The sequence below is a fragment of the Typopeltis vanoorti genome, chromosome 12 (genome assembly GCF_054136105.1).
Source record: "Typopeltis vanoorti isolate ZY-2024b chromosome 12, IOZ_Tvanoo_1.0, whole genome shotgun sequence".
NCBI lineage: Eukaryota > Metazoa > Arthropoda > Arachnida > Uropygi > Thelyphonidae > Typopeltis > Typopeltis vanoorti.
In genome coordinates, this window is record NC_143560.1 from 92,821,609 (window position 1) to 92,833,837 (window position 12,229).

General features: G+C 37.9%; 1 protein-coding gene across 1 annotated transcript in view; it reads left to right on the top strand.

The window, feature by feature from the left end:
- The window catches only part of LOC150101006 (venom factor-like), a 697,967-nt gene that overhangs the window by 546,266 nt on the left and 139,472 nt on the right, over positions 1 to 12,229 (top strand). Inside the window, exon 34 of the mRNA XM_090401101.1 lies at positions 275 to 353. Within this exon, the coding sequence (XP_090257227.1) occupies positions 275 to 353 (79 nt within the window). The remainder of the gene's footprint in view (positions 1 to 274; positions 354 to 12,229) is intronic.

Sequence of the window (12,229 nt, forward strand, 5' to 3'; positions counted from 1 at the left end):
TAACAAATCAGCTGACCCTTGTAGAGAATCATGTGTCATAAACTCAGTCCAAGATCCTAGCCCTCACTTACTTCTGAATTGCCAACTGAGATGCAAAAATGTCACCTTGGTTTGTTATTTTTTACATAGAATTATGTAAGAAAAACTATAAACCAAATGTCATACCTCTAAATAAAGGTTTGTTTATTTTATTTTTTTTGACATACTAGAAATTGGAAGAAATAATCTCTTTAATCAAGAGACTCTTATATTTTTTTTTCATTCTTCTCCCTAGGTGCTGGTAATCATCTTGGCCCAGAAGAACAAAGAATGGAGCATAGCAAGTTAGTTCTGCAAGTCTCCATTTGTGTCAGGTAAATAGCATCTATGAAAATTATTATTATTTTTAACACCTGACCTTCATGAAGTCAAAGGACTCATTGCAGGAGGTTTATAGACTGTCATGCAAAAAGATCATTGAACTTAAACCCATTCAGTTTCCACACTCACTCACTAAACTTTCAGGCAGTGTATTCCATTTACTAATCACTCTCCATGCAAAGAATATGCTTCTCATTATCCTTTTCACACCCTCCTTATACAGCTTCCAGGGATGGCCTCTTGTATGTTATGAAAGATTGCCTTCACATTAATCTGGTAATAAACCAACTTATATGTCTTAATCATAACCCATCATCTGCTTTTATTCACAAGGGTCTGCAACTTGCACTTCCTCAATCTCTACTCATATCTGACATTCCATAGACCTGATTGACTTAGTGAACCTTTTCTGGATCCTCCTCAATACATCCTCATACTTAAAAACCAGGTGACTAAATCTGCATAGAGGAGTCCATATGTCACCTGGTCAAACCTTATACAAGGGAACTATAAGCTCTTTTGTTTTGAATGTCAATTTCCTCCTCCTCATTATTGCCATAATCTGTTGTGATGTTCTTACAATTTTAGTGACTCTTAAACTTTAATTCTCTATCCATCATTACTTCTAGATCTTTCATCTCTTTTACCTCCTTCAAAATTTCCCCATTAATTGCATAATCTTCATCCCAATCTTACGTACCAGATTTCAGTTCCTTGCATTTTGCAACATTAAACTCATGGCTCCACTCATTTTCTGACTCACATAGTCATTACAGATCCTCCTTCAAGGCCACAACATCTGCTTTACTTGTCATAGTTCTTCCCAACTTTGCATCACTGGCAAACAGATACACATCTCCAGTTAAGCTAGTTTCAATGTCATTAACAATAATGGTTCTGAAATAGAGCCCTGTGGGACTCCATTAGTGATCTTCTTCTTCGATACCACTTTTCCATAAACAACCTGCTGATACCTGACAATCAGGTATCCAATTCACTATTCTGTTATCTAATACTGTTTGTTTCAGTTCAGCAACCAGCTTATAATGTGGCAGTCTATCTAAGGCCTTTAAAAATTGAAGTATACCATGATATATATATATATATACATCTCCTTTATCCAGTAAATTTGTCACTTTGTAATATCTAAGCGGATTACTAAAGTATAACTCTCCGCTACCAAACACATGCTGACTATCATAAAGAATACTCCTGTTTTCACCCACTTCATCAACACCTTAACAAAACTCCAGACACACAGATTGGCCTGTAATTTGTAGCCTCAGCTTATCCTACTCCTCATTTGTGAAGTGTAACAATTTTCCCACATTCCATTCTTTTTGGGACTCGCCCTGTTGGGAAACTCATTTAAACAGATGTGCAAAAGATGCTGTCATTTAGGGAAATGACAGCATTCATTTAGGGAAATGACAGCATTCCTTCAAGATATGCAATGATATATTATGAAGTCCTGCTGCTTTAACATCAAGTTTACTTAATTCCTTATATACCTACTGCTCATTCACCATCAGTCCCACTTCCACCATACCCTCTATATTTTAGCTTCTCATGATGTTGCTTTCTTGAGGATGAAATATGCTAATAAACTGTTCATTGAATACTTCAACTATATCCTCTACATTGGTTACCAATGTACCAGTGTCATCAATTAGGATTATCCTTCTATAGTCCTTTTTTCTTCTACTTGCCACATATCAAAAGAACTCACTGGGGTTTTTCTTAGCTTGATTGGACAATTTCTTATCACATTGCACTTTTGCTATCTTTACCAGCTGAGTCACCTCCCTGGCCTGCTTTTTGTCCTCTTCATGCAACTGATTATTACTAACATTCATGTTGTGTTACCTCCATAGTGCCTTCTTCTTCTAGGTTTCATGTTTAATCTCTTCATTGATTCATTTTCCTCCTACCTTATTTAGTCTTTTTCACCTTTGGAATACATTCAGACTTTGCTGTTATTACATAGCTTTTGATCAATGCCTTGGGCATGTCTGTCTCCTTTCCACTCAACTCTTCTTTCTCAAGCTAGAGTTCCCAGAGTTCCTATGCTTTTCATAACCACCACTTTTGTAGTTCCACATATATCTCTTCTTCACAGAAGTTCTCATATGATTGGATGTAAGTGATCATTTCATGACCAATCTCACCAACCAGAGGAATATTAGACACTTCATTCATAATCACATCCTCTGATGATATAACCAGATCTAAGACCCTTCATCCTCATGTGCTCTCCATTATATATTGTATGTGAGAATGTGAAAAATTCATTCTCCTTATTCCATGATGCTCTCTCTCTCTCTTCATTGAAATCAATATGGCCATAATTGAAACCACTAATCATGATCACTGCTCACTTGCTCACTAAGCCAAGTTGCCTATACATTTCTTTTTTTTTCCACCCCCCACATTCCACAGCCTGTAGCACCATCACAAGGAAATATCTCATTCTATCAACCTTCACTTTGCACCATACTGCTTCAAAACCACTGTCATTTTTTTCCTCCTTGTATCTCAACTTGGACATAATTCCATTGCTGTGATCAGCAGCATGCCTCCTCTATCTTCACGAAAAACATCATATCGTACCATTTTTATTTCTGTCGAGATGCCATTCTCATCCAACCCATTGCCATTCTCATGTTTTGCATATTCCAACTATTTTCAAGTAGATAAATTCAAACAATGCAACGATTTCATCTGCTTTATTTCTGATACTCCTGTCATTTGTAAATAAGCATAATTCATTTCTTGGTCTATAACCAGTCCTACCCATGATGTGTCTTATCTGTGACTTCACACTTGCTGCTGTCTGCTCACCTTTGACCCATATACCCTTCCCCATGCTCAACAACCTTCTCCTGCTCCCTCCCTCCCATGTATTCTGTTCCTTTCCTATGTTGACCATCTCCATACATACATTCATTACTACTTTCAGAATTTTCTCTCCTTACACTGTCTTCCTGGCCCACCCCTTTTCCATTTTCAACTTGCATTTCTATTGTCACATTCTCTTCTTCATTTCACAATCACATCCGTCTCACCTAGTCCACCTTCCTGCTCATTTACATCATCTCTGTCATTTGATACTAACAAGATATCTTCCACTGATATCAAGATATCAGTGGAAGATATCTTGTTAGTATCACTGATTACTTCCTTCCAGCAGCAGCCTTTCTAGGTGACTCACTTTAAAACTATTCAGATGCAGTCTATCACTTTTATGCAGTTTTATTCATCCCTGAATCTCATCCCACACATTTTCAAACTGGACTTCTTTCTTTTCACACATTTCTCCTAATATTGCATTCAATATTTTTGCTCTCTGCTGCAACTCATTAGTCCTTATCTAGGCAGCATGCAAACTGTTCTTCCTATCACACTGTTGTCTTTTACTCTCCTTAATAATCTTTATGTCCATCCTCACATTTTCCCTATGACCAGCCATATTATTCATTCCAACCACAACCACTAACTTCTCTGTATGCTTGTTCCTCATATTGAACACCTCAATCACCCTGTTTATCCTCCCTCCTGAAAAACAAACTTTGTGTACCCTTTCATCTACCACATCACTTGTAATAGAATCTCAATATAGTATTATTCTTCAGTCATTTGTACTTCTTTTTCTCCACTATCTTTCATTTTATTCTTTCGCATTCTTCTGTTTGTGTCCACTATATATCAGTTTCATCTTGTATACACTTCATCTTGTTTCTCATCTTAATTGGAATTTTATTTTGAACTTGGTTAGACTATAATAAATTTAGTTTAATCCTTTATCCAAGTGTAAGCAAACAAAGTTTGCATCTGAAAATATCTTCAGGACTGAGGTAAGGTGGTACATCCCTTGGCAACTCTTGTTAGTATCACTGGTTACACTTCCTTCCAGCAGCAGCCTTTCTAGGTGACTCACTTTAAAACTATTCAGATGCAATGACTTTTAATCGGATTATATTGATCAGGTGCATATAATAAACAACTATGTTATACCAACTAGTTTCACCAACTAAGGCTGTTGGCATCTTCAGGGCACATAACTGATGTAAGGCACTAAAAAGTAAAAAAACTGTTACAAACTATAATCACCCGATTCCAATTATATTAAACAAAGAACAGAGCGTGTACAACACATACATAGCGTGTGCATGATCTCACTTGTTGTTAGTTACTATAATTGGTACTGTAATTCAGTTCTGGTGAGTTGAGAGATCTAATAAGGGTCTTCCAGATCACGGGTAAGATTAGTCCTTGGTTCCTGTTAAGGTTTTGTATACAGCAGGCAACTATTGTGGCCTCCTTAAAAATTCGGGAACAGAAGTCCTCCTCCACGTAAGGAATTGTGTATCCCACTCTATGGTATGGTTTGTTCTTGAAAAATGAAAAGCAAATCCTGATTTTTCTTCTCTGTTATTATTGACGTCACCTATGTGTTCTTTTTGCCTAATTTCAAGTCTCCTTGAAGTTTGGCTGATGTAATTCAAGCCACACAAGCAGGGTATGTTATAAACTCCAGCATATTTGGAGAAAGGATGGCTATCTTTTGGAGATCTTAAGAATTGTCTAATCATTTCTGTAGGTTTAAAGGCCACTCTTATTTTATGTGGTCTAAGGAGTCTTGCAATCTTATTGGAAACTGTCCCTAAGTATGGAATGACGATGGTAGAAATATAACGTATATCATCTCGTTGTCTTTGTCGGGGTTCAGAGAAAAGTATCTATCTTGTGGACGAGTCTTCGAGGAAATCCATTCATGGTAAGGTTGGTAGATATCAGGGATAGTTCTTCCTGGAGGTCTTGTTGATGTGTTGTAAGGAGAGAGGCACGGTTCTTCAGCATGTGTACAATACTAAGTTTCTGAGAAACGTGGTGGCAGGAAGTGAAATGTAAATGATGTCCTGTATTGGTAGATTTGTGGTAAACTGAGAGGTTGATACCACCATTTGGAAGCTTCTTAATTAAAGTGTCCAGAAATGATAATTGGTTATCTTTTTCAAGTTCTAGAGTGAATTTGATTGTGTGGTGTAGAGAGTTGATTTTGTTAAGAAAGTCAAACAGGTCCTTTTTTGTGTGGTTCCGAATAATAAAGATATTGTCCACATATCTCCACCATACTGTGGGTTTAGGGTCTGTTTGAGATTTTATTTTCAAAATCCTCCATAAAGAGATCAGCACAAGATGGAGAGAGGGGGCTACCCATTGCAAGGCCAGTCAATTGCTGATTTATTCCATAAGAAAAAGTTTGATGTTAAACAATGACGGAACAGAGAAGTAATGTCTTGTGGGAGCAAACTTCCTAAAATGTTGATGACTTCCTCCACAGGGATGTTAGTGAATAGAGATGTAACATCCAGTCTGGCGAGTAGATCTGTATTGAAGGTAGAGATCTTGTTGAGTTTCTCAATGAAATGTTGCAAATTTCGTATATAAGTATCCGAATTATGGATGTGTGGTTTGAGGAGGCCTGCCAGGTGTTCAGATAACAGATAAGTTGGCGAATTGATTCCATCTACAATCGGGCTTAGTGGTATTCCATTTTTGTGTACCTTAGGAGCACCGTGTAGTGTTAGTGGATTCATGGATTTCAATCTTTGTTTTAAGTCTATAGACCAGTTCACCATGTGATGTATTAAATCTTTGGTGTCATTGTGATTCTTTAGTGTTGGATCTGTGACTAGGACATGATAGGTTGATGTATCCGACATTAAGCTGTTAATCTTATCTTCGTAATCACTGTTGAATTTCCCTTATCTGCCTTCAATATGATAATGTCTTTCTTTTTCTTCAAGCTATGCAATGTTCTTTTTTCCAGAGTAGTGATATTTTTGTTACGATTTCTGGAAGATGAGAGGATGATACTACTTTTTAATCTAATATCATTAGCTATGGGTTCTGGTAATGACGAGACTGCCTTTTCTATATTACAAATGATATCCACTTTAGGGACATGATCAGGTGTTATCGCAAAATTGAAACCTTTTTTAAGTATATTGATCTCTGGTTTTGTTAATACCTTCCTGCTCATTTACATCATCTCTGTCTTCCACTGATATCTTGTTAATATCACTGATTACACTTCCTTCCAGCAGCAGCCTTTCTAGGTGACTCACTTTAAACCTATTCAGATGCGGTCTATCACTTTTATGCAGTTTTATTCATCCCTTAATCTCATCCCACACATTTTCAAACTGGACTTCTTTCTCTTAAGGTGGTACACCGGTTGGCAACTCGTATAGGTAAATATGACCTCTCCATTGCTTCTGCCTTAGTATCACCACTCTGGATCTGCCTCCCACTGACGAGACCTCAAATAAAAGTCTTGTCAGTGACTGATCTGGGTAGTGGCCCTTCCCTTAATGCATAGCAGTATACATGTCCACAAGGAGATGTGCTTTGTATTATGGGAGATACTGAGACATGGAGTGATGAGAGCTTGGGCCACCTTTGCTACTAGTTGCCAAAGGATATACTATCTTACCTCAGTCCTGAAGATATTTTCAGGCGCAAACTTTGTTTGCTTAAGCTTGGATAAAGGATTAAACTAAATTTATTATTTTTCATCTTAATCATTTCATTCTTCAATTCTTGCATTTAACAGTTGTTCCTTCTATTGCTCCATCAGTCATCCAGGCTCACTTCTATTTCCACATTTATGCTTGCTTTTCCTTTTTCAGTCATATTCTCTGAATTAATACTCCCATACTTACTCTTATAGCTGTTATTTTCAGACTTTCACCATCACTGCCTTTCATCTTGTATTCTTCACTTCCTATTCCTGACTTTCACTGCAGATCCTCACTCTCTCACTTCTCTTGCTTAATCTCTCAACAAACACATTTGCCCATGCATATGTGTTTGTTGAGACAACAAATCATTTTAGTAAAATCCACACTGCTCAGCACATTTTGTGCTGTACGTCTGGTCATTCTTACTGCCATTTTTTCCTTCATTAATTGTTATACATGAAATTTGCTACAAAACCTACTAACAGCCTTGATAACTAATCGAATAAATTTTTGGCAAGCATATAATTCTTCAAATGTACAGGCTTTTGTGTATATATAGGCTTTTGTTATGTCGTGTTCTGTCCTTCGGACATTTATATTCTGAGTTACTATTATTCTGTATACTTTAGGATATCAGCTATTCCGTTGCCGACAAATTTATATTTGTTTAGAACAACTGCGCCAGCCGGCAACTAAATTCTGAAAATCAAATAAATAACGCTAAGCAACAAAGGAATCACGTGATATGCAGTCGTGGCTCTCCCCCTTTTCTTTGTTACGTAAATTGCTTCCCCCTTCACTCATACAGGTCCGAAAGTTTTATAAGTGGTAATTCAATCTCAGAAACAACAGACTCATGAACCTTGACATAAAGAAATACGTTTATTATAAACACTTGCATAGATACACTTTATATAATAATTTCAATGCTAGAGAGTCTGAACTCCACCCCCCCCCACCTCTTTATGTTAAGATAGCCAAAATTTCAATTCTTATGTTTAAATGAATCAATCCTATATCTCTGTTATATTATTATGTTCGAACTCAACTTTTCCATACAGGGTTACTCAGTGCTCGTTCTATAAGTACAATTATATACAGACTTTATACAAAGTATGTCAGACGTATCCCGTCTTGCATTTTAACATGGAAAAATATTCTAATATGTGCTCAAACTCTATCCCTCCCACAGCTTAATTAAAATTCAGGCTAATATTACTATTGTTATTACTATTATTACGGACAACTCCAGGGAGTCATTAGACTCATCGGGGGAGGCACCAAATCATATTCATCACAACTATTCAACATTCGTACAGTATCTATCATACCTCGCCTTAAACTCATTCACTGTCACAGCATCCACCACAGACTCATGGAGTGCATTCCACTCATTCACTACTCTAAAAGTAAAGAATCCAGCTCTAACACCTTTACTAACCACACTTTTGCCCAGTTTCCATGGATGTCCCCTAGTCCTTCCACAACCAGCCCTGTTCTCAAAAATATCTTCTGAATTAATTTTATAGAAACCCTTCAGTAATTTGAATGTCTCAATCATATCTCCCCTCCTCTGCCTATCAACCAATTTTTGCAACCCACAAATCCTCAACCTGTTCTCATAAGGTTCATTCCACAGACCTGCTATCATCTTGGTCACTCGCCTCTGGATCCTCTCCACTTCTTCCCCATCAAGAAGAAACCTAGGTGACCAAATCTGGGTACAGTAGTCGAGATGGGGTCTTATCAAGGCTCGATACAGAGGAACAATAACCTGCTTGTCTCTGCTTGTCAACGTATTTTTCAGCAACCAAGTGATTTGATGAGCTGATTTGGCCACTTTTGCAATGTGTCCCCTAAATTTCAATTCCTTATCCACCAACACTCCTAAATCTTGTGCCTCATCAATTTCCTGGAGCACAGTGCAGTAAACTGCCGCCAATCTTTTCAGCCCAAAATGCATAACCTTACATTTTGCCACATTAAATTGACATCCATTCTTCTTAGCCCAGACCTCCAATCTATCCAAATCATCCTGCAAAATTTTGACATCATCTGCATTCACTATTGCCCTACCAAACTTCGCATCATCCGCAAACAAATGAACTGTTCCTCTCAGATCCTTTCCTATATCATTAATGAACAAATTAAACAGCAGTGGTCCAAGAACAGATCCTTGTGGCACACCACTAGTCACAGGCAGTCTTGTGGACTCTATTCCTGAGTAAACCACTCTCTGATATCTCTCCATCAACCACCCTCCTCCTATCCATCTCACCAACCCTATATCCATCCCTATATGCTGCAATTTACTGATCAGAATTCCATGTAGTATCCTGGCAAAGGCCTTAGCAAGGTCCAGTGGAATCACTGTAAACCCATTATCCTTATCCAGTTCAGCTGTCACTGTGTTATAATACGTGAGCAAGTTACTGAGGCATGACCTACCCTTCACAAAATCATGCTGTCCCTGATACAGTATCCCATTTTCTTCTATCCAATCTTGTATTTTCCTCTTGACTATTTTCTCTAAGACCTTGATAATGATTCCTGTTATGCTGATTGGCCGGTAATTTTCAACAGCAGCCTTGGAACCACCTTTGTGCAGCGGAACTATTTTCCCCTCTTTCCACCCCCTTGGGACTGACCCAGACCTGAGGCTCAAATTAAACAAAATGGCCAAGGGCACTGACAATTCTTTAGCCGCTTCACGTACGACACGAGCTGGTATACCATCCAATCCCACAGATGTATTGACATTGAGGTTCTGTAATAGACTAGTTACCTCTACTTCATTCATCACAATTCCAGTATAAGCTGTTGGTTCTTCCATTCCTGCAAAGTCACCACCTGGATGATATACTCTTGCAAAGTGCTCGCTCAATAATTCCACAATATCGACTGATTCGGTTACCTCCCTGCCCTAATATCTAACATTATATCATATGGCATCTTCCTGACAAACAGTTCGAAGTTTAGGTTCCTTTCTCAGCACAAGCTTAGAGTGGCACCAGCTTATTTGACATAGACAAATCAGTCCAAGTAGTCTTTTAGGCACTCTGGATAAGTTAATGTGTGGAGCTCCTTAATTCCTTGGCTCCTATTGCTTTTACGATTACAATTATGTAATGAATATGAAAAATTGTACATTGCTATCTTTTTCTTTTCTTTTCTTTTCATGGAGTTTCCATGACTTCCCTCCACGCTTTCACTTCTGTATTTTCTCACCACGTATTTCATGGCATCAGCTACTTACTTCCACTATCTTTGAAGGTTGCCCTTCGCTGACTTCACTTTTGTATTTTCTCACCACGTGTTTTCATGGCATCTGCGACTTACTTCCACTATCTTCGAAGGTTGCCCTTCGCTGACTTCACTTCCGTATTTTCTCACCACGTGTTTTCATGGCATCTGCGACTTACTTCCTCTATCTTCGAAAGTTGCCCTTCACTGACTTTGCTTTGGCTTAACTCGCAAACGGCTCTCTCTACTGGAATTCTGACTTCATTCCTTTGGTGACTTTACTCGACACAGTACAACAGCAACCGGGAGATTGTTGCTGGGCACCGGCAGCATGCTTCCGTAGCTATCCAGGACTTGGATGGGAACGCAGGCAGAAAACAAGAGAGGGATTTGAGTCTCGCGCCGGGCCTTGTGTTGCAAAATTCGAGCACCCTCTCTCGATGACTACATCATACTCTTAGCTGCAGCTGATTGGTCACCGCAACTCTGAACTTTTTGACATGGTTCTAATACATAGATCTCTCATGCACGTTTCATAATAACAATTTCGGTCCTGAGACACAATTTCCCTTTGCTTACTTTACACAGACATTATCAATTCTAAATACAGATTTCCTAAGTTTACTTAATTTTAACAATCTCAGTCGGTTTGATATACTTCTGAGTGAACATATGTACAATACTCTCTTAGCCCTCTCTCTGGAGGCATAAGCATGTCCTTATCCTTAGGTCTAATCGTTACTGTGTGTTGGGTCGGAAACAAGATGGTTTACAAATAGTGAGTCAGCATATTTTCCGACACAACACTTTCATTGTCAGTATACCTGTTGCACTCTATACACATTCATTTTATCTCAATGCACTGGCCATTCAAAATATTGCGGCTATTCACTTTATCTACCACAAAAGTCTACTCATGTTTTCTTACTTGTTTAATAAAGCATCTGTTTATTGTGTTCAGTTTTCCGTAATCAAAATATCATCTTAATTTTTAACCACATGGTGCTTAAAATGTGGCAAATGGTGATGTGCCTTTGCAAATTCCAGTAAAAATATCATAAAATATCAAATTGACTTTGTCAACTACCATTGTTACTCTATTATTAAATGGTACCATATTACCCAAATAAGAGTCCTCTCTTAACAGAGTCATTATGGCATTAATAAAAAATGATACTTTCATCTGACATTGTAAGCATCCAGGAATGTGTGTACAGAGCTAATTTAAGTTGGCAAGGTTAGCAAGACATGTTTGATGGAAGATAAAAAGACTGAGAGGATGACTGAGATATAATAATAATAATAATTATTATTATTATTATCATTATCTGAAACCTCCAGGGAATCAAGGACTCATCGAGGGAGACTGTAAATTACCCAACCCAGCTATCATACCTTCCCTTAAATTCATTTACACTAAATGCACTCACTACCTACCCCCTAAGGGCAAATTATTCCACTCATTCACTGCTCTCTGGGAGAAACATATAGCTTTTACCCCTTTCTTGACTGAGAACAATCTTAACTTCCATGAATGCCCCATGTCTCTCCACCTTCTATATAACAAAAAAATTCATCATTTGAAATGCTATAACACCCATTCAAAAGTTTATAGACCTCTATCATATCACTCCTCATTCTCCTGTAACCCAAGTCTGCAATTCACATACTTGCAATCTGTCCTCATAATTTAAATCCCATAATCTGGATATAATCTTTGTAACTTTTCTTTGCACCCTTTCCACAGCGTCTTTCTCCTTGGAACCCATCTGCGTATAGTAATCCAGGTGTGGTCTTATCAAAGCCCTTCAAAGAGGCAAAATTATTTCCTTATCCTTACATGTCAATGTTTGCTTCAACATAGCAATTATCCTCTGAGTTGTATTTACAACTTTTGCTATGTGACCTTTGAACTTTAAATTCTTATCCAAAAATACACTAAGATCCCTTGCCTCTTCAGTTTCTTGTAGCATAACCCCTGCTAATATAATATGCCACTGGAACTCTAATCATGCCAAAGTGCATAACTTGACACTTACTAACTTTAAACCGACAGGCATTTTCATTTGCCCAGATTTCCAGTCTGTTGAAATCATTTT